General features: G+C 49.0%; 1 protein-coding gene across 1 annotated transcript in view; it reads left to right on the top strand.

Moving 5' to 3' along the window:
• Window positions 1-16,688: 16,688 nt before the first annotated feature.
• The window catches only part of RHBDD2 (rhomboid domain containing 2), a 52,151-nt gene continuing 45,416 nt past the window's right edge, over window positions 16,689-23,423 (top strand). The window contains exon 1 of the mRNA XM_069226730.1: window positions 16,689-16,984. Within this exon, the coding sequence (XP_069082831.1) occupies window positions 16,780-16,984 (205 nt within the window). The 5' untranslated portion in view covers window positions 16,689-16,779. The remainder of the gene's footprint in view (window positions 16,985-23,423) is intronic.

The raw sequence follows: 23,423 nt of genomic DNA, 5'->3' as shown, positions 1-23,423 counted from the left end.
TATTAGAAAAACAATACATAAAAATGCACAAACCGGTAAAATACAAGATAATTCGGACAATTCATAAATAAAATTAATTCAGGGGCTAAATGCATATTATAAGTTGAGATAAAACCCAATTTTATGCAATCTAAAACAGCAGCAGATTATAAGTGCAGTTAAACATGTTAAAAAGGAAGGAGGCAACAAGTTCTTCAGCTAGACATCCCTTTCTGTCTGAGTGTCCACATAAACATCAATAATTGTGAGATAGCAAATACAATACATCGCTTTGTATTAGTTCTTAGAATTCTAAAGGTAATACTAAAATTCCTAAAACCCAGGTTACGCCAAACAGGGAGAATCCACTTCCTTCTGAAGCCTTGATAAGTGGGACAAAAGAGTACAGCATGCTCAGCTGTTTCCTCTGCCTGAAAACAAGTGGGACAGAGCCTTTCAGAATCACAAGTGTCGTGCTGTTTTTTTGCAGTAAAAGAACGGACTGGCAAAGTCCCATGTGAAATTTAATATATAATGTCTTTGAAAGAAGGGGTTCAATCTCATCCAAAAAAGCTATGACGTTTCTGTTGATTAATGTGATCACTGCAGATGTATGTGTGGGCTGCCAGAGGCACCTGGAAATAGATCCTGTTTGGCTAGCAGGGAATAGTGATTTATATCATTTGATTGCTAAAAGGTCCCTGCCTCTCACAAAAAGCACTGTGAATGTGTAAGTCACTATTTTAAATTTTCATTACACACAGTATAAGATTGGCTGCCGCAAAACGCAGAAATAAATTTAGGCTAAAGACAAAAAATTGTAGATTTTAGTAATGTGCAGATTGCACCTAGTGCAAACAGTTTTACAACTGTCCTTTAAAAGAACACACTTCACAGCTCAGCTTGGAACACCCAAACAATACCTGTCAAAAAGAAGAAATCTTTCACTCCAGCCAGCTTAAAATGAACTCTATCAATTAACATGGATACAAGCAGCCTTTACATGTGCAGATTAACCACTTGCACACATTTACATTTCTTTGAGCCAGCAGGCGTCCTGGCAAGAAGGCTGGTTCCTAGTTTAGCTGTCTGCCCCTCCCTAGGGATCACTGCACAGGAGACCCCCCTCCTTTCTGCTTCAGCTGAGCCATCTCAACTATTTGCCCTTTAGCACAAAGGCTAAAATTACAGACAAATGCTGTCCGAGAAAACTTCCTTCATGGACAACGGATATTAAAGTAAATTCACGCACCCGACAGGCAGAGGCCTAAGGGCTCACAAGGTCAGAGTGAGGGAGGGCATCAAGGTGCACGGGAGCGGCTGCAACGTGGCACTGAATCTGCTAAATGAAATCTCAGTTGACTGGCTGCAGAGTGCCACCCATGAGAGAGCCAAATCAAAGCTATTCTCCACACCATTTGATTGAACGAGTGGGTAAGCTGAAGGCAGTGTATTGAAAAGTTGCACTTGAGGCTGTCCCATTGACATGGAGGAGGAGCCGTGCCTGCCTACTGCCCAATCAGAAGCATATAGAGTGGGTTTGGGCGTGGCTTTGCCATCATAGCAATGAGTTTGGCTGTTTGCTCCAGCAAGGATGTGTGAACATCCGAGGCCTGGAGAAAGCTTGGTTTCATAAGAGAATGCACTGCAAGCCTTGATCTCGCAAAGGCAAGAGAAATCTAAGACTGCCTGGATGAGCGAAGATCTTTCAAATGCGTTAGTGTAACCTGATATGCACGGCACTTGGCATTGCTGGTAAGAGTAAGGGGCACCTACCTGCCTGTGTTTACTTACCCGACTGTTGAATGGCAGTTAGTCTTGTCTAAAGTTGCTACTTGGATGATTTTTAATGTCCAGGCTGTAGAAAAATCACAGAAAACTGCTATTCCCCCCATTATGAGCTAAGTCCTAAAAATGTTGGTCATGTAAATCACACAGGAAACATCAAGTAAAATATGATCAAGTCACTTCAAAAATACAATAAAGTGTATTTTCTTGACATGTGAAGCTTTGACATTAATAAATCACATTATAGCATTGCACTGAGAAGTACTTAGCAAAAGTGATCGTTTTTAAACATGAACCATAATTAGTGCATTAAGAGGCAACACAATTGTCACGTAAACACTACATGACCCAGATTATTATAGAGCAACAGTAGTTTTTTGTAAAACTGGTTTTTTGAATTCACATATTTGAAGGTGCTTTCATGTGCAAAAATGAAAAAATGTTTCTGTGAAATAATTTTTTTGACTAAGGTAGCATAATTCAAGCGGGCAAGCCGCAATTCAACCAGGTTTTGTGGTTTCACTTTGTACAATCTGCCAGGAAATGATTATTTATTTGTCTTTCATTAAGGTAAGGCTTTTTTTTTTCCGCCTCTTTGTGCATTATTCTGATTTTTGTTTATATACTCGACCCAAAGGTATTGGATCATTTTACATGAGCATTAGTTACATTACACAAGGTCAAATTCATTGTTTATAGGCAGGAGAAGATTAAGTGATTTGCCCAGAAATTCAGGATGATGAGCCGATGCTGAGACTCGAACCTGGTTCCTTTGTTCTTAATTGGCAGCTCTGACCGTAACTCCACATCCTGGGTAGAAGGAAGTAGATAGGCAGAACCTACATGAATTCTCAGTTCATTATGGGTTTGAGGCTCCAACAGAATCTGGTAGTGCGCTAGGCTTCAGGCTTGAGCCTGGCTTGAGCTTTCAGTGGCTTGTGCACCTCCATCCTTAACCTTTTAAATGCAGGTGTCAGCTGGCGGACACCTGCACTACCTCCGCAGTGCCTGTGTTGACCATTGGCCGAAACTGGGGAGGTAAATAAAGGCCCATCTGGTGTGCTGCACCAGAGGGTGTCCTTCCTTTTTTTCAAATCAGGCTGCTCAGGAAGAGCTTCCAGAGCAGTCTGAATTATTATTTTGTTTTTTTAACTACAGTGACGATCGGCGTGCTGACGTCATTGCAGTAAAAATGAAATGGGCTTGTTTTACTTTCACTAAATTAGTGCTTAGGGGGATATCTCAGCCCCGAGCACTGATTCTAATGGGAGAGGTATCAAGGGAAAGGCAAGCCTCTCCCCTTTCCAATGCTACATCTGCCCAGTGGATCCCTGCTTTGGGATTTGCCACATGAGAATAATCCCCAAGCAGAAATTCACCCACTAGACACCAAGAATAAGGTGAGCGGCCCCTTGGGCCAGGGCTTGTGTCCCCCCTTGCTTATTTTTAGAAGTCTTTCTGCCCCCCGGGAATGGATCAAACTGAGGTCAATAGGAGCCCCTACACAAGGGCTCCAATTGACCTTGGTTTGATCAGTTCCTGCTGGGGCACAAGGCCTAGCCACACATGTGAAGCAACATTTTTATCGGCTCATATGGGGTAATGCTGAGTGGTAGGAATTTCGTGGATTCCTGCAGATTTTTGACATTTCCATCACAGAAATGTAAGGAAAATGCATGATTTCAGGCAAAGTTTGATGTTTGTAGGTCATTGAGGGTAGGAAAACCTCATGGGATCCACGCAAGTCACCCTACCCTGGATTCCCGTAGGTGTCTATTTTTAAAAAATTTACCATAAAAAATGTGCAGATTTGCTAGGTTTCTCTAATTGCCAGTCAGCTAGGGACCAAAATCTATTCAAAGACTTAGGGGAATGCTGGGTGGAAGGTGGTTTGTGCCACCACAGATTCCAGAACTTTCCATCACAGAAATGTGAGTGAAATGTGCTTTTTTAGTCGAAGTTTGAGGTTTGCAAGGGATTCTAGTGTAAACAATCTGGTGAGAGACACATAGGTCACCCCCTTCCTGGATTTCCCAAAGTGTCTAGTTTTCAAAAATGTACACATTTGCTGGTTTCTCTACGTGCCGGATGAGCAAGGGCCCAAAATCCACAGCTACCCACTTTGGAAAAAACAATGGGTCAGTTTTGAGTGGAAAAATGTGATGTATCCATGTTGCGTTTTGGTCAATTTCCTATCGCAGGCACTAGTGAGGTACAATTTTTACCAGAAAATATGTGGGAGCATAGAATGGTAAGATATTTATTATCACCAATTTGATCTTGCTGCATTTGTGCCTTCCAAATGTAAGCCAGTGTGTAAGAAAGAAGCCATTTTGAAAAATACCCTTAAATCGTATGCGCGTACCGGTACCCACAAATTCAGAGATGTACAAATAACTACTGCTCCCAAATTCCATGTATTGTGCCTATTTTAGAAATACATAGGTTACCTTGATACCTATTTTTCACTCTACATATTTCACCACATGAATTGGTCTATACTCAGGACACAATGAAAAACCATTGTACGCATGTTCCTGAAAGCTGGGGAGATTGTGACTTTAGCACATCAAACCATTCATTGATACCATTCTTATGAAAAAACAGACACTTATAACCAGAGACACATGTTTGTCAGAGGACCCAGCTGGAGAAGTGCCTTTCTCTCAGCCCAGGCCTGTGGACCCCCTGGGAATGTGTCACAGAACCCTGGGGGTCTGCGGATCACCGGTTGGGAACCTCTGATTTAGCTATTTTCCTGGCCCCCTCCAGGGGAATCCACAAACCCTGGGTACCTTTAGAATTCCCAGGATGTTGGGAAAAAAGGACACAAATTTGGCGTGAATTACCTGGACAAAAAGATCTTGAGGCTTAAGCACAAACTACCCCACATAGCCAAAAAAGCATTTGCAAAGCCAATAGGTCTAGCCTATGCAGGAGCTGTCGGCTTTGCCAATATACTTTAGCCATGTTGTACACCATCTTGGCAGCTGTTCAACATGGCTAAAAGTTAGTGGCATAAAGGAGAGTGACGTGGAATGGAGGATCATAAAGTAGAGTGTTGTGGAGTAGGGTGGGGTATTATGAAGTGGTGTAGAGAGTTTTGGAGTGGTGTAGAATTGAGTAGCATGGAGTGAAGTGGAATGTTATGGAGTGACGTGGCATAGAGTGTTGTGAAGTGGCGTGGCGGGAGTAGAGTGTCGTGGAGTGGTGTAGAGTGTTGTAGAGTGAAGGGGCATAAAATGTTATGCAGTGGTATACAGCAGAGTGGAGTGGTGGAGTGGTGTAGAGGGTGTGGAGTAGTGCTGTAGAGAAGAGTGGCATAGAGGGTACTAGTGTAGTAGAGTGGAATAACACAGAGTTGAGTAGAGTGTCCTAGAGTGGAGTGGCATGGACTGGAGTGGAGTAGTGAATCATAGAATAGAGTGGAGTAAGGGGACATGGAATGGCATAGAGGGAGTTGAATAGAGCGTTGTAGAGTGAAGCTGTGTCATAGAATGACATAGAGTAGAGTTTAATGGAGTACAGCATCAGTGGTGCGTTGTAGAGTGGAGTACAGTGGCTTAGAGTGAAGTGGCATAAAATACAGTGATGCAGAATAGACTGCAGTAGAGTGAAGTGGCTTAGAGTGCATTGGTTTTGAGTAAAGTGGTGTAGCGTGCATTGGTATAGAGTGCAGTGAATGAGAATGGAGTGGCGCAGCCTAGATTGCAGTACCGTAGAGTGCAATGGCATAAAATTATTTGGCATAGAATATATTGTTTTAGAGTAGAGGGAAGTGGTGCAGGAGAGAGTACAGAGGTGTAGATTAGAGTGGCGTGGAGTGTAGTTGCATGAAGTGCAGTGGTGCAAAGTAGAATAGAGTGGTGTAGAGTGTAATGGCATAGAGATGAGTGGTTAATAGTAGAGTGCAGTGGCAAAGAGTGCAGAAAGGCATAGAGTTCAGTGGTGGAGAGTGCAGTCTTGCAGAGTAGAGTGTCTTATAGAGTACAGTGGTGCAGAGTGCATTTGAGTACATTGGCAAAGAATACAGTTTTGCATAGTAGAGTGATGTAGAGAGCAGTGGGGTTCAGCACACTGGTGCACTGTAGAATAGAGTGGTATAGAGTGCAGCAGTGTAAAGAGCAATGGCGTAGTGACGTAGTGTGCTGCAGTTTAGAATTCAGTGGTGGAAAGTGCAGTCTTGCAGAGTACAGTGTGTTAGAGTGTAGCAGTGTAGAGTGCATTGGCGTATATTGCAGTGGTGTGAAGTGTTGCAGAGGAGAGTGCTGTAGAAAGCAGTGGAAATCAGTAAGGTGGTGCAGAGCAGGATAGAGTGGCCGAGAGTGCAGTGACATAGAGCACAATGGTGAAGAGTGGCATACAGTGCACTGATTTTGAGTAAAGTGGTACAGAGTACTTTGGGTAGAGTTCAGTGGTTTAGAGTAGAGTGCCACTGAAGCCAGTGATGTAGAGTGGTGCAGCATAGAGTAGAGTGGCAAGGAGCGCAGTGATACATAGTATATTGGTGTAAGGTGCATTGTTTTTTTAGTAAACTGGTGTAGAGTGCATTGGCATAGAGTGCAGTGGCGTATAGTGGTACAGACTAAGTAGAGTGACACAGAGTGGAGTGGTGCAGCACAAATTGCAGCGGCATACAGTAAAATGTTTCAGAGTAGAGTGAAGTGGCGTAGAATGGAATGGTGCATGGTAGAGTGAAGTGGTGTAGAGTAGATTAGGGTGCATGAGAGTGGATGGCATAGAGTGCATTGGCGTTGAGTGGAATGTTACAGAATAGAGTGCAGGGTTGCAATGTGGAGTTAGTTAGAGGGGCAAAGAGTAGAGTGGTGCAGAGTAGAGTGGGGTACAGTGCACTAGCATAGAGTGATGCAGAGTATACAGGTGTTGAGTAGAATGGTGCAGAGTGCGGTTATGCTGCGTGGAATAGAGTGGCGTAGAGTGGTGTAGTGGAGTGGCGTAGTGTGGAGTGGTGCAGAGAAGGTAGTGGCATGGAGTGGGACAGACTAGAGTGGAGTGGGTAAAGGGGAGTATACATGGGGTCATAGTGCACTGCCATTATAGACAACATGCCTTCAATTTAAATGACCATTACATTTGCACAGAATTTCTGTTTTACTGATAAGGTATGCAGTGTACAAATGACAATGGGGGTCATTGCAACCCTGGCGGACGGTGTTAAAGCGGCGGTAAGACCGCAAACAGGCCGGCGGAAAAGAAAAGGGAATTATGACCGTGGCGGAACCCGCCAACAAAGACAGCCACTTTAACACTCCGACCGCCACGGCGGTACAGACAAACAGCGCGGTGGTCACCGCCAACAGACAGGCGGGAGACAAAGTACCGCCCACAGTATCACAACCTACCAATCCGCCACCTTTTCCGGGGCAGATTCACCGTGGATAAAAACACGGCGGAAACAGCCATTTCAATGGGAAAACGCACACCTCTACACACTCCACGAGGAACGACGACACCATGGAGCCGGAACTCCAAATGCTCCCTGCGATAGTCTTCCTGCTCCTGTACGATCATCATCAACGCCGGCGCCGAAGACAACGGTGAGTACAGCACCTATGACATAGGGGAGGCAAAAGTCAGGGACACACACAAGCAACACCCCCACCCCCACCCTCAACCACTACAACACACACACCAATGCATATCCAAACATTACAGGAACAACCCCCAACCCCCCCCGGAAGAATGCAAAGACAAAAGGAAATGAGTTCAACCATTGTAATATATCAAAATACAGTAACCAAATTTCAACAGATATATATACATATTCAACAAAATATACATCATGATTAGTAGTGCAGGTAATGCACCATTCAATGTCCGTGGACCACTGGGCCCAAAATGCATGGGCGAGGCCCACACACGATACCTGAGCAAAACGGAGAGAACACTGCTGGGGCATCAGATAGAAATACCACAGGCACCTGAGGGGGGAAGGGTAGGGGGGGCACCTCAGCCGGATGACAGCACCACACCAGATCCACGAGGGGGCTCCATGCCCATTGATGTATCCTGGGGAGTGCAAAGCCACAGTCTCTCAAGTCTCTACAGTGGGTGGCTTGCCCACTGTTCAATCCTGGGGAGTGCAAAGCCACAGTCTCTCAAGTCTCTACAGTGGTGGCTTGCCCACTGTTCAATCCTGGGGAGTGCAAAGCCACAGTCTCTCAAGTCTCTACAGTGGGTGGCTTACCCACTGCCATATCCTGGGGAGTGCAGAGCCACAGTCTCTCAAATCTCTACAGTGGGTGGCTTGCCCACTGTTCAATCCTGGGGAGTGCAAAGCCACAGTCTCTCAAGTCTCTACAGTGGGTGGCTTGCCCACTGTTCAATCCTGGGGAGTGCAAAGGCACAGTCCCACAAGTGGATGACAGTCTCCACTGGTTCTGGAGGGGGCATGGTGCCCAGAGTGCTTCATCCTGTTAAGGACAGACGGAGTGGATGCTGTTCTCCACTGGTTGTGGAGGGGGACTGGTGCCCAGAGTGCTTCATCCTGTTAAGGACAGACGGAGTGGATGCTGTTCTCCACTGGTTCTGGAGGGGGACTGGTGCCCAGAGTGCATCACTCTCCCCGTGCCGGTCCCAGTTCCATCACTGCCCCTGCCGCATATGGGCTAGCGGTGCTTGAGTTGGAGGTGCTTGCCCTGTTCAGCGGTGCTTGCCATGGCGGTCTTTGCCCTGTTCAGCGGTGCATGCCATGGCGGTCTTTGCCCTGTTCAGCGGTGCTTGCCCTGTTCAGCGATGCTTGACTTTGCTGTCTCTGACCTGTTCAGCGGTGCATACCATGGCGGTCTTTGCCCTGTTCAGCGGTGCATGCCATGGCGGTCTTTGCCCTGTTCAGCGGTGCATGCCATGGCGGTCTTTGCCCTGTTCAGCGGTGCTTGCCATGGCGGTCTTTGCCCTGTTCAGCGGTGCTTGCCCTGTTCAGCGGTGCTTGACTTTGCTGTCTCTGACCTGTTCAGCGGTGCATGCCATGGCGGTCTTTGCCCTGTTCAGCGGTGCATGCCATGCTGGTCTTTGCCCTGTTCAGCAGTGCTTGCCATGGCGGTCTTTGCCCTGTTCAGCGGTGCTTGCCCTGTTCTGCGGTGCTTGACTTTGCTGTCTCTGACCTGTTCAGCGGTGCATGCCATGGCGGTCTTTGCCCTGTTTAGCGGTCTTTGCCCTGTTCAGCGGTGCATGCCATGGCGGTCTTTGCCCTGTTCAGCGGTCTCTGACCTGTGCAGCGGTGTTTGCCATGGCGGTCCCTCATTGCCCAGCGGGGCTGTGGCTGCCGAGGCCCTCCTGGGCACTGACTCTGGCGGTGGCCTCCTGGCCAGTGACGATGGGACTGCCCTCTTGGGCACTGACTCTGGCGGTGGCCTCCTGGCCAGTGACGATGGGACTGCCCTCCTGGGCACTGACTCTGGCGGTAGCCTCCTGGCCAGTGACGATGGGGCTGGCGATGGCCTCCTGGGCAGCGGGGATGATGGCGGGCTTCTCCGCCGTGCTGCTCTTCCCAGACTTTGGCGCTTTCTTCTGCCCCTTACCCACCTTGGGAGGAGTCACAGCTGAGTCGACACTCCCCCCGGGACCCTTGTGAGCGGCTTTGCCGGCTGGAGTCTTCCCCCTATCCCGTCGGGCACTGTCCAACTTCTGGTGCTTCACAGGGGGGGGGGGACTGGCTGTGCTTTGGCTCCGTGTCACTCTGGCTGCCCTGGTGCCCGGTGCACTCCACATACCTCTAACAGGCACCACTGGTACCGGAGATTTTTTGGCTGAGGTGCTAGTACGAGACCTATGAATTGGAGGGGGCAGGGGGTAAGAGGTCAAGTTTGCTCAGGAAAAGTTTCTGACGAACACTGGGACGGGTAGCTGGAGGGGGTCTGGGAGTGGAGGAAGAGGAGGTGGTTGTAGGAGGTGTAACTTTTGTTGATTTGGGTGCAGGTGCATGCGCTGGAGGCTGTCGTGAGGTGGATGGATGTTGGGTGGGTGTGTGTCCGCGTTTGTGTACTTTGGGAGGGGGCGTCACAGACACACTGGGAGAGGACACAGGGGACGTGTAAATGGTAGTGGGGGTGGTGAGTGCAGGTGAGCGGGTGTGGTGGTGGGTGTGCTGGTGAGGGACCTAGTGGCTGTAGTGGTAGTGCATGCAGGTAAGAGTGTAGACGACACTGGGAGGGAGGAGGGAGACGACGAGGAGGGGGACACAGTGGAGGCAGTGGATGTTGGTGTGTCTGTATGTGTGTGATGCTTGCGTGAGTGCCTGTGGGATGTGTGGTGCTTATGTTTGCCTGAGCTTCCCTTGTGTGTTGACGTGTGTGCAGGCTGGTCTGATGGTGTGCTTGGGATAGGCTGGGGTACAGGGGATTGGGTCTGGGTGGAGGAAGTTGGAGGGGGGAGGCTAGAGACAGGGACAATGGCTGTCATCAGTGCTGAGGCCAGAGATTGCAGGGTTCGATGAAGGGCAGCCTGACCAGAATGAATGCCCTCCAGGAATGCATTACTGTGTTGCAACTCCCTTTCTACACCGTGGATGGCATTCACAATGGTAGACTGCCCAACAGTGAGTGACCTGAGGAGGTCAATGGCCTCCTCACTGAGGGCAGCAAAGGTGCCTGGGGCGAAGGTGATGCCCACCCTCCTGGGTGAGCGGGCACAGGCGAAGGCTGAGGGGCAGCAGGGAGGGCGTTGCTGGTAAGGGGGGGTGGCGGCTGTACCTGTAGAAGTGGGGGGCACAGATTTTGCCGCCACCACAAGGGAGCTCCCATTGGAGGACGAGTCCGTGTCGCTGGTTGCTGATCCTGTCCCCGCCGTGAAGCTCCCCTCGCCCTCCGTCCCACTGGTGTATTCAGACTCCGTGGTGTGGCCCTCCATGGCCATGTGGGATGCAGCTCCCTCCTGCTCCAGTGCCACTGTACCTCCACCTGATGATGCTGATGCACAAAAGAACAGGGAGAGCACAAAAAGGGGGGAGGGGGGGGCAACAGAAGAAAGACAGGTTGAGTGCATGGCTTACCGCTACCGTTGGCAGACAATACAGACACAGCAGCCCCCTGCACTACGCCGCGCTGTTGGCCTCTACTGATGCAGTTCCTGGGATATGGCCTACATGGCTATGGTGGACATCAGCACACATAGATGACACAGGGGCATGTATACCTGTACTTGTCACTCTACAGAGGTGGGGTGGAGTGCCACATGGCCTGCATTACGGAGGGGCCTAGCCTACGGAACTCGCCCTGGCCTAGGGAAACCCACAGCCCTCCTCCCCCACCCAGACACCTTCACTGCGCGCAAAGTCCGCTGAATGATGTTGTACTCATCCCCTTGTGTCTGCTGTGATGCCCTCAAGCGCCCATCCAACTCAGGGTAGGCCACCGCCAGGATCCGGAACATCAGGGGGGTAATGGTGCGACGGGCACCCCTCCCACGTTGGGAGGCCATCCCCAGTTGAGCCTCCGCCGTCTTCTTGCTCCAGCGGCGAATGTCCTCCCATCTTTTACGGCAGTGGGTGCTCCGTCTCTGGTGGACCCCCAGGGTCCGGACGTCCTTGGCGATGGCACGCCAAATATCCTTCTTCTGGTGGGCGCTGACCTACATGACATGTACAGGGGAAGAAGAGAAGTCATTACCAACTGCACCATCAAAGTGAGTGGCCCACATCCCTACCCTTGCCAGGTGGCACATGCATTCACAGTCCTTCATGCTCGCAGAACTCTGCCCCCTTCCTTCTTACAACCAGCCCTCTCCACCCAGGCATAGCCCATACAACTTGCTCCCTGTGTACTCACCTGTTGGTCTGGAGGACCGTAGAGTAGCGTGTACTGGGGGAGGACCCCGTCCACGAGCTTCTCCAACTCCTGTGCTGTGAAGGCAGGGGCCCTTTCCCCAGACGCACGAGCCATTGTCTCTTCCAGACCGAGGTCACAGCAGCACTTCCAGTATAGGTCCTCTCCTGTCGAAGATCAGGTATCGAGTGATTCAACAGATAGAAAATGGCGGTGACGTCCGCGGCGGTGACGACCGCGGCGGTGCGTATCATCACCGCCGGCGCACTTCGTCATTGGCTCCTGGGACCCATAGGGTCCCATGTTAACCAATGCAGCATTGCGCAGCGGTCTTCGACCGCCTACCGCGACGGTGTACAACGCCAGCGCAGTTACCTCACATCCCATTGTCCCAGTTTAGAGGTCAGGCAGCTGCCATTTCAGGGGCCCACATGGCTTAATTTTCAACTGCGTCACACATACCTAGGCCTGGACTCAACACACATACAGACAACTTTTTGCATTATGTTTCGTGTACTGTGTAGCTGTGGGTACATACCTCTGAGTTGCTTGACTCTGTGGTCGCTGTTGTCTTTCCTAGGCACCGTCAGCTGGGACATGTGAGGAGATGGCAGAATCCTCCGGTGTACCGACCGCTGGTGGACCTGTTGACAATGGAGGAGCAACATTTAATCATCACCTACAGATTTGACCGTGCCACCATCCAGGAACTGTGTACCCAGTTGGAGTCTGACCTGATGTCAGCAATCCGCCACCCCACAGGGATCCCCCCTCAAGTGCAGGTGCTATCAGTGCTCCATTTCCTAGCAAGTGGGTCATTTCAAACAACAGTGGCCATGGCATCAGGGATGTCCCAGCCTATGTTTTCCAACGTGTTGTCCAGAGTGTTGTCTGCTCTGCTGAAACACATGAGGAGCTACATCGTTTTCCCTCAGGTGGAGGATTTGGCTACTGTTAAAGGTGACTTCTATGCCCTTGGACATATCCCTAACATCATAGGTGCCATTGATGGGACCCATGTGTCTTTGGTCCCCCCCCCACAGGAGTGAACAGGTGTACAGGAACCGGAAGAGTTATCATTCCATGAATGTACAGATGGTATGTTTGGCAGACCAGTACATCTCCCAGGTAAATGCTATGTTCCCTGGCTCAGTGCATGACGCCTACATCCTGCGGAATAGCAGCATCCCTTATGTGATGGGTCAACTCCAGAGGCACCGGGTGTGGCTATTAGAGGATTCTGGTTACCCCAACCTGTCATGCTACTGACCCCAGTGAGGAATCCCAGGACCAGGGCAGAGGAACGCTACAATGAGGCCCATGGGCGGACTAGGAGGGTGATCGAACGCACCTTCGGCCTCCTGAAAGCCAGGTTCAGGTGCCTCCATATGAGAGGTGGTTCCCTATTCTACTCACCAAGGAAGGTGTGCCAGATCATCATCGCCTGCTGTATGCTTCACAATCTTGCTTTGCGACGCCAGGTGCCTTTTCTGCAGGAGGATGGTCCAGATGACGGTGTTGTGGCAGCTGTGGAGCCTGTGGACAGTGATGAGGAGGAAGCAGAGGAAGAAGACATTGACAACAGGGACTCAGTCATCCAGCAATATTTCCAGTGACACACAGGTGAGAACACTTTCTAGCCTACTACAAGTACTTTCACACTTCTACCTCTATCCTGTCTGTCAATTTCAAGCAGTATTTGGTAACTGAGTTGTACATTTCCATTACGGTTTCACAGGTGTGGTTACCAACGTGTGTCATCTGCTTGCATTCTTCATGGACTTGTGATGTGTGACATAGGTATGTTGACATGACATTTGGGAACAGATTTTGTCACTGTCATAGCTAATACACATTTTCAAAAACACAGACTGACTCCAGATTGTTTTGTGCTTCAAGGGTGTTTATTGAAGTGCTAAATATTGGAGGGGGTGGTAAAATGGTGAGGGGTGATGGTAGAGGAATGTCCATGGCAGAGTCCAGTCTATTAGTCTCACAGGTGCACTGCCCATATGAGCATAGGAAGTGGAGCTGGGGCAGTTCCAATATGGACAGGGTTACAAGTGGGACAGTGGGATGACAATCAGGGTGGTCTCATTTCTTGGCGGGGGTCTTGCCATCGTGCTCTGTCCTGTTCTTGGATCTCAGGGACCGCTTGCGGGGTGGTTCTCTGTCTGCAGGGGGTGGGGTGCTGGTGTGGTGGTCCTGTGGCGGGGCGTCCTGTCCACTAGCGCCGGCGGAGGTGGTGGGCAGTTCATCGTCCATGCTAGTGTCAGGGGCCCCTTGGGAGTGCCACGGTGTCCCTCATGGTGTTCAGTATGTCCTTCAGCACACCTACGATGGTGCCCAGGGCGGAGCTGATGGTTCTGAGTTCCTCCCTGAATCCCAAATACTGTTCCTCCTGCAGGCGCTGGGTCTCCTGAAACTTGGCCAGTACCGTAGCCATCGACTCCTGGGAGTGGTGGTATGCTCCCATGATGGAGGAGAGGGCCTCGTGGAGAGTGGATCCCCTTGGCCTCTCCGCCCCCTGTCGCACAGCAGCCCTCCCAGTTCCCCTGTGTTCCTGTGCCTCCGTCCCCTGGACCGTGTGCCCACTACCACTGCCCCCAGGTCCCTGTTGTTGTTGGGGTGGTGGGTTATCCTGGGTTCCTTGTAGTGGTGGACACACAGCTGATTGACGTGTCCTGGGTATGGAGGTATGGGCCCGCTGGGTGGGTGCTGTGCTGGTGTTTCCAGAGGGTGGAAGGTTTGTGTTGGGCTGTGCCTGTGCGAGGGGAACCGACTGTCCCGAGGCCCACGATGGTCCGGGCTGGTCATCTGGATCCAGTTGGCCAGAGCTGCTGTCATCACTGTGGGCCTCTTCTGTGGGTGGGGTAGAGATGTCTGGACCCTCCTGTCTGGTGACGTTGGGTAGTGGTCCTGCAGGGGTGTAAAAGCATGATTATTGCATCTTTGTGTGTCATGGTGTGCAATGGGTGGGTGAGCGTGTACCCCAGTGCTAGCATTCCTGTGTGGGGGCTTGTGTGATGATGGTTGGGGGGGTGTTATGGGTATGTGCAGTGGGCATGCTTTAGTGATGGGTTTCTATGCTTTGTTGTGTCATGCAGGGCTCGGTGTTGGGATGTGTGGTTTGTGTTATTAGTACATTAGTGAGGAGTTGGAGTGATAGGGGAGGGGGTGAGGGTGGGGGTCTGTGATAGCATGCAGGTAGGGTGGGGGATATGATAGTTAAGATTTGACTTACCAGAGTCCATTCCTCCACCGACTCCTCCGAGGCCCTCAGGATGCATAATGGTCAAGACCTGCTCCTCCCATGTTGTTAGTTGTGGGGGAGGAGGTGGGGGTCCGCTGCCAGTCCGCTGTACCGCGATGTTGTGTCTTGAGACCACAGAACACACCTTCCCACGTAGGTCATTCCACCTCTTCCTGATGTCCTCCTGATTTCTTGGGTGTTGTCCCACTGCGTTGACCCTGTCGACTATTCTTCACCATAGCTCCATCTTCCTTGCAATTGAGGTGTGCTGCACCTGTGATCCAAATAGCTGTGGCTCTACCCGTACGATTTCCTCCACCATGACCCTGAGCTCCTCCTCGGAGAACCTGGGGTGTCTTTGCCGTGCCATGGGGTGGTGTAGATTATGTGTGGGGTGGTGTATGTGGTGATGAGTGTGGTGATGTGTAGTGGTGTGTGGTGTTTTGTGCGTGGATGTTGTGTGGGTGATGGTGTTGTGTGCCTCTGTGTGGTGGGGTTTTCTATGCTGTGCAGTCTCTCTGGCCTTCGTCAAAAATTTTTGGTCGTAGGGGTTTGTGGGTGAGTGTTTTATATTGTATTGGGTGTGTGGGAGTGGTGTTTGTATGTGTATCAGGTGTGTGTATTTCGAATTGTCCAATGTGGCGGTGTTTTGGAGATGTGTGTGTATTGTGAGTGCAGCGGTGTGTACCGCCAATGGAATACCGCGGCTGAAAGACAGCTGCGTGGATTCGTGGGTCGTGATAGCATGGGCGTATTTCTGTTGGCGTGACGGTGGAGGTTTTGTTTTCGCCAGTTTATCACTGACCTTTGGTGTGGCGGACTTGTGTGGGTGTCTGAATTTCGGCAGATTCCGAGATGTGGGTCATAATAGCTGTGGCGGATTTCCACGGCCGCGGCGGTGTATTGGCGGTCTTCTGCACGGCGGTAAGTGGGTTTTACTGCCAATGTTGTAATGACCCCCAATGTGTGGAAATGTCATCAGTGTATTGATTTGTTTTGATGGTATTAAAGTATTTTTTTGAACATCACTTTAGAAGTACCCCCACTAGCCAGCATGATTGTCACATAAATAGTCTGACTTTAAAGTCACAGAAAGAAAAACAAACACCAACAGAGTCTGATATTTGTCCTTTGTCTTTGAATGCACAGCAAATGTAACAAGATAAGAAAACGATTTAAAAGCCTATTTACAAAAAGGGGGGGCACTCAGAAGGATTCTGTAAATAGAGTTTGGGCAAGGGAAAGGACGAGCTGAAGCAGGACAGACTAACACAAATAAAGCCAGCAAACAGAAAGCAAGGAAATGTGACTTACAAACTAAAAAACAAGTGGTAAGCAACAGACGGACTGCATTCACAGGGAAGCTTTCCGAATGTCCCTGTTGTGATTTAGTTTGTATGTATCAGAACACCCTACATTCCAAGTAGCTATGGAATGTTATGTATGTGTTCTGCATGTGGGGGAGATACGACGGTAGGTTGAGGACTATTTTCTTCCTGTTACTGTGTCGGGCCGTCTTATGAGGAAATAAAGCACTCAAGCCAAATGCGCGTGGGCCCCTTCTTACAGTCCCTAAGATGTCATTAGGAAACAAGTAGGCTTCGACCTAAAAAAAAATTGGGCTTAGCATGTTGTGGGCAGCAGTTAAGGGGTTAAAGATCCCCGACAAATGAACTGAACAGTCAGCGAGGTCATGTTACAGATGACTTTATATGCAGTTCTCTTTAAGTGAGCAATACCTGTCCAAGAAAGGATACCTAGTGCTTTATCGTTCACAGGTTTCAACGGCTAGAAGCCAGCCCTGTCCCCGTGTGACCCGTACAGGCCACAATGGGAATACTTTGTACTGGCTGTCAACCTCGCTTGTGGGCGTGGCTTGTTTTGGGCCTCTTTCCCCATCGGTGTAGTTCACCAACGTGTGCGGTTGAGCGTCTGTCTTGTGAGGTGATTGGGCTTGTATCCCGTCTGTTCCTCGCTATGGATCCACCGGCTCCCGCCGCTCCCTTGAGTTGGGCTCGCACTCTCTGCTGCTGCCCCCGGCCGCAGCCTTCGGCTGCTGTGTTGCTCACCCTCCTAGGCTGTTTTGCCGTGTCCGCTCCCACCCTTCTGCGAACACCGGGGACCGAAGAAACCACTTCCTGTTTGGACCTGGATCCCGGGGAGGTTGCTAGCCTCCGTGACGGTGAGGGCGGTAATTGGGGTAGGAGGGTTAGTTGGACCACTGGGGTACTTCTAGCGTGGAGGTCTAATGGTTGCTAGGAGACCATGTAGGAGGAGGCGGGGGAAACAGTCATTTGCGGGCGACTGTATGCCAGAAGGAAGTGGGGTAGGCATGTCGCCTTTACATGAAGGAAAACCTTTAGTTAATGCCCATCACACATAAACGCAACACCTCTCTCTCCCCCCAGGAAAAATTTCTCTCCAAAAGTAGTTATAAACCATATTTTTTCAGCGTGCTTCACATGCACAGCCTTGCAGGGTATTAGACATGTTAATAGAAGTCATTGTTTCCAATTTATGGTTATGGTTTTAGGGTTACGTTTAGTCACAGGTGTCAATTGTCCACTTGCCTGGTAGTAAAGCGGTAGTACTTCCCAGTACGGTATTTACTGGTTGGCCACCTATTGTGCAATTCTGTGTTTTTGAACCTCCGATTTGGGGTTGTTGTCAATATTAATTGCTAACTCGTCAACGTTTTATCACCAATAACAGGTAGGATTTTTTAGGTTTAAAACAATGCTATTTTGATAATGATGAGATCACAGGAAAATGCATTACATTTCCTTTTAAAATGATGATGCATTACATGAAATTACCTTAGGTGACTAAGATTAGATCGCAAAAACCTACAGTGTGACCTTTGATGCAGAGGACATTGCCTAGGCACGGGAGGACCAATGTGTTTTTCAGTCCATAAAAACATGGCAGCCTATGAATACATCTGGTCCTACCTACCAGAGACATTTATTGCCCTTTCTTTATTTCCTGACAATTTGTGGGTTCCAGGTTTCCCCTTTTCGTATCTTCCGTTCTGTTCCTTTTCTTACAATAGAGCCATCAACTGAGCCCATTGTATCAGATTTTTCAGGTCTTTTTTTTTCATCTTTCTTCACTCAAGCACTGTAGCTCTAATGTTGGTTGCTTGTACCTCTGAGAGTAAAGAGAAAGGGGGTAAAGTTATCTGAGAAAGGTGGACTATGAGGTAGGACACCAGAGAATGAGTAGAGAAGGGATATATTAGAAATGGGGTCTCTAGTTGGCAGAGGTATACACCCTTGTCCAAGTAGGGATCACAGTCTTATTCAAGGTAAGTCACAATACAATCCAAATTATCCTATGCTCACCATCTGGTAGCTTGGCACTGAACAGTCAGGCTTAAATTAGAAGGCAATGTGTAAAGCATTTGTGCAAGAAATCATACAGTAACACAATGAAAACACCACAAAAACACACCACACAGGTTTAGAAAAATAGATATTTATCTGAATAAAAGAAGGCCAAAATGACAAAGATCCAATAAGCACAAGTTGAAATATCACTTTTAAAAGGTGTAAAAGAGTCTCAATCCTTAGAAATCAATAGTTGTTTCTTGGTAACACACAGTACCTGGGATGTGTTAAAAAAACAACAATGCACAGATGCAGCAGAGGAAGAGATGCATGGAAAAATAAGGTGCTGCGTCGAATTTTCCAGCGTGGCACAGATGATGCATCATTTCATTCCACGCTGCAAGGGTTTGTGTAATTTTTCTGGCACGCAATCTTGGTTCCTCACTGCGATACAGGGGTATTTTGATGGCCAGGTACTTGACGTGCTTGTAGGAGGAGCAGGCACTGCGTCAGTCCAGTAAGCGATGCGTCATTTTCCATCGCAAGGCAGGCGCTGCATCGAATTTCCAGTCCGGAAGTCAGTGCTGCGTCGTACCGGTTGGAGGCGCGATTTCTCAGCTTCGATGCAGGCTTTACGTCGATTTCTGCAGGCGTTGCGCCGATTTTCGATGCACAAGGAGTTTCTTTGAAAAGGTGAAGTCTTTGTTGGCCCTGAGACTTCAGAAACAGGAGGCAAGCTCAATCCAAAACCTTGGAGAGCACTTTAGAGAGAAGACAGAGTCCTTCCAGCAGAGTCAGGAGCACCAGGCAGCAGGGCAACAAGCAGGAAAGCAGTCCTTCTGCAAAGCAGTCCAGATGAGTCCTTTTCTGCAGCCAGGCAAGGCAGCCTCTCTGACAGAGTCCAGGAGTAGATTCAGAAGTGTCTGATTGTTGGGGTCAGAGACCCAGTTTATATACCCAAAAATGCCTTTGAAGTGGGGGAGACTTCAAAGAGTTGTTTTGAAGTGTAGAAGTTCCCCAATCCTGTCTGCCATTATCAGTCCTTGGTTTGAGGGCAGTCCACTGGCGTTTTAAATATGAGTGTGAGCCCCTCTACCCTTCCTGCCCAGGAAGAACCATTCAGTATGCAGATGTGACTTAGTGTCCTGTGTTTGTGATTGTTTAGGTGGAATGCACAAGGGGAGCTGTCAACCAGCACAGACCAGGCGTGGATTGGAGACAGGCTGAGAGGCACAGATAGCAGTTAGGGCAGAACAATGCCTACTTCGTAAATGTAGCATTTCTACAATAGTAACATTAAATCCAACTTCACCAATAAGTAGGGTTTTCTATTACTATTCTGACAATACCAAACATGACATGGCTGCTCCTTACAGATAAGAATTTACCACTTAAAAGTATATGAGGAGGGCAGTTCTAATGTTAGTCTATGAGAGGAGCAGGCATCACAGTAGTGGAAAATGAATTGATGAGTTTTTCATTACCAGGACATATAAAACACATAAACACTTGTCCTGCCTTTTACCTACATAGCACGTAGGGCTTACCTTAGGGGTTACTTTCATGTAGAAAAAGGGGATTTTAAGGCTTTGCAAGTAGTTTTAAATGCCAAGTCGAAGTGGCGGTGAAACTGCACACACAGACCTTGCGATGACAGGCCTGGACATGGTTAAAGTGCTACTTATGTGGGTAGCACAATCAGTGCTGCAGGCCCTGGGCACATGTAGTGCACTTTACTAGGGACTTATAAGTACATTAAATATGCCAATTGGGGTAGGAACCAATGTTACCATGTTTAGGGGAGAGAGCATTTGAACGGTGACAGACAGACAACAGCATAAGACATAAGAGAGGAAGGAAGAAGCAAGAGAAAGAAGGAATAAGAAAGGAAGTCAGCAATGATGTTTGCTGGAGAAAAATGGAACAGGATCGAGAAAAGATGAAATGCCAAGAGAAAAGCAGAATGAGGGAGGAAATAGATGTAGAAAATAAATGAATTTTGTTTGCTGAGTGAGGAATGACCACAAGAGTTCGAAGAGGGAAGATGTAGGGAGAAGACTTGCAAGAGAGAATGGAAGATTGATGGAGAAGGTGGGTGGAGGAACAGAAGTAAATAGACACAGAGGGGGTCATTCTGACCCTGGCGGTAAAATCCGCCAGGGCCGGGGACCGCGGATGCACCGCCAACAGGCTGGCGGTGCATCCGTGGGCATTCTGACCGCGGTGGTACAGCCGCGGTCAGAAACGGGAAACTGGCGGTGTACCGCCGGATTCCCGCTGCCCTGGGGAATCCTCCACGGTGGCGCAGCTTGCTGCGCCGCCATGGGGATTCCGACCCCCTTACCGCCATCCTGTTCCTGGCGGTTTTGGCCGCCAGGAACAGGATGGCGGTAAGGGGTGTTGTGGGGCCCCTGCAGTGCCCATGCCAATGGCATGGGCACTGCAGGGGCCCCCGTAACAGGGCCCCAACAAGATTTTCAGTGTCTGCCATGCAGACACTGAAAATTGCGATGGGTGCAACTGCACCCGTCGCACCCTTTTCACTCCGCCGGCTCCATTCGGAGCCGGCATCCTCGTGGAAGGGGGTTTCCCGCTGGGGGGGGGGGGGGGGCGGGCGGCCTTCTGGCGGTCGCCCGCCCGCCCAGCGGGAAACTCAGAATAACCGCGGTGGTCTTCTGACCGCGCAGCGGTTTTCTGGCGGGTCCCGCCGGCCCTGCGGTTACCGCGGCCGGCGGGAGTCCGAATGACCCCCAGAGTCTAAAATTAACAGAGACAGACAGAGAGAGAGATATATATATATATATGGGTGGGTGAGGGCTGAAGAGGTGTGCAAAAATCTCCCCTGTGATACTTCAATAAATGATGCAGATAGCAATGCACATTTTGTGTTATAATTACCGTTTCATGGGGAAAGTTATCATTTCTTAACCAAAACAACTACCATTTGTATGTTCCAGGAAAAGGCTCCCTGTCTGACTCTTACCTGTCATGGGCCACAGGTGCACCACACTGTCATCCCTGACTTTGTGACACTGCAATGATGAACATTAGTCAGGCAGTTCTCCTAACAGTCTCTTGCGCAGTTAATTTGTACTTCAGTTTTAATAGTTTCCTACAGGACAAGAGAGTTCTGGTTCAGAAGGTTTTTAGTCTTCCCCTTGCCTCACGCTTGCAGAGCCCTACTAAGCTGCACAAATAGCTTGAAGGAAAGAAGTGTCATACCTGGCATCACCTTCGTGACCTCTAATGGCTGGAAGCACTGTGAGCAGTAGCTCAATTAAGGCTCCTCTCAATCCTTGGCAGTCTTCCGAAAGCTGCACTGGGGTTTATTTTCAGTTTATCACTATGGCAAAGGTCTTCAAACTGTGGGATACCCCTCCCCCGGGAGTCATTGGCTTTATTCCCTGTGGGCCATAAATGTCTTTTCAAGTACTTTTAAATGAAGATGGCCTGGAAGCGCAACCTTCTTCATTTGTCGTTTTCCGTCTGTCTTTATTCACAACACTTAGTGCATAATAAAGTATGGAAACTGTTATCCCAAGTGCCATGCTGGCAGGAGTCAGTGAGTGTTGTGGCAGAGTCAAAGACATGATTAAAAGAAGAGGCCTGTTTCTTCAGCTCTCAGTCACAGCATAGGAGAACCAATGTCGTTTTCACTTTCAGCCAGGGCCATCTCAAAGTCTGCACTGACTGTACAGGGATGTTTTTTATTTTTTTTAAACAAAAAATATGAGAACTATTTTTACAAAATCATAAAGGCATGTTATGGGCATGACTATCTCGACAGATCCCACACAGCTCGACCTTTGTTTGCATATAATTGTTCTTTCATGTGAGTTGATGGTTGGGCAAGAAGGAGGCTAGCAGGGTCTCACTCAGATGAAGAGCTCCGGTAGTCCGAACTAACAGGACCTCAAAGTAATTGACTAGGAGAAAGAGGAAAGGAGAGAGATCATTGGATACTATCAAAGAGATAGACCAGACCAGGAGGTGCTATGTGAGAATCACATTTTTAGGTCTTATCTAAGACAGCACTGCACTCGCTTGAAATAAACGTTGTTACCTTACAGTGGGCTTATAGGCCGCTCATTGCTTAGTATTGGTTGGCTTCAGTGTCACACTCATTTGCTTGCTTCTTATTCATCAGCTTCCGTAGTCTTTCATTCCTCATCTTGTGTCTGTCTCTCCTCTGCTGCATTACTTTGTCCTTACTCTGTTCGTTTTTTCGTGTGCTACTTTTTTCTTTTTGTTTTAGCACTCTAAAAGGGTGTGTGTTGTATTTTCCAGCTGTCTCCCTTGTGTACTTCTCCCCTCTCCGTTTTCACCCCTGCCAGTCTCTGTTGTCCATGTTCATTCACAGAACATCCTGCCCCCCCTTCGTTGTTCGTGTGCTTCCTTCAGCACCTCCCACCCACCATCTATTGTCTGTATGTCTGCCCCAGCCTTTCATTTGTTGGAAAGGGGAGTGTATTGGGGGATGAGGCAACACAAAGGGAGCGCAGATGAGAAGGTCTCAGATGGGGAAAGGACAGGCAAGAGGGGATGGGAGAGCACACAGTTATAAATAGTAACAAAAAAGTGCTATTACTCGGCCAGCGTTAATGCAATTTTTTGTTTTTAAAGGTGAAACCTACTGGCTTTGCAAAACCTTTTTCAATTTATGAATGCACTTAGCTTCCTCAGAGATATGCCTGGAGAAGTATGGGTTCTTACTTCTTTCTTTTGTTTAAAAGGCCATCATTACCGTTAGTGCAGCAGATGCAGTGCAACTGAGGCCAAGAGCGTTTTGAGCCTCTGAATTCTATTTATGGTTGTTTTGCTACTGAAAAGGGAAATGGGGCCCATTTTCATTGCTTTCTGTGCAGGAGGCAGGGCTCAGACAAAAAAGGGGCAAGATGTTAGGCATTTTTTCCTTTTTTTTTTGTTTGGCAGGCAGCCTGCTTTGGGCCTCAGGGCTAAGAGTGATGTCTCAATGGAGGGGTCAGAGAGAAGGTTGTTAGTATCATTGTTACTGCAGGTGCAATGGCATCCTGCTTTGGGCCTCAAGTCTAGGCGTGACAGCCCAGTAGAGGGGGCAGAGACGAGGCTGTAGGTATCATTCATGCTGCAGCTGAAGCAGCACCAGGGCCCATTGGTGTGAGGGGCCAGCTAAGCCCCAGTTGGCTGTTACTATAATTTCTTGCTTACATTAGGGCCCAGTGTACCCTTGCTGTAGTCTTGTTGCTTTGGGCCACAGAGCAATGGCTCGAGGAAGGGGAGCATTGGAGCAAAGGGGATATCCTAGCTTAGGCT

This window comes from Pleurodeles waltl, chromosome 3_2, assembly GCF_031143425.1.
Source record: "Pleurodeles waltl isolate 20211129_DDA chromosome 3_2, aPleWal1.hap1.20221129, whole genome shotgun sequence".
NCBI lineage: Eukaryota > Metazoa > Chordata > Amphibia > Caudata > Salamandridae > Pleurodeles > Pleurodeles waltl.
Note: the sequence above shows the minus strand (reverse complement) of the source record. Positions and strands in the feature narration are given on the sequence as shown.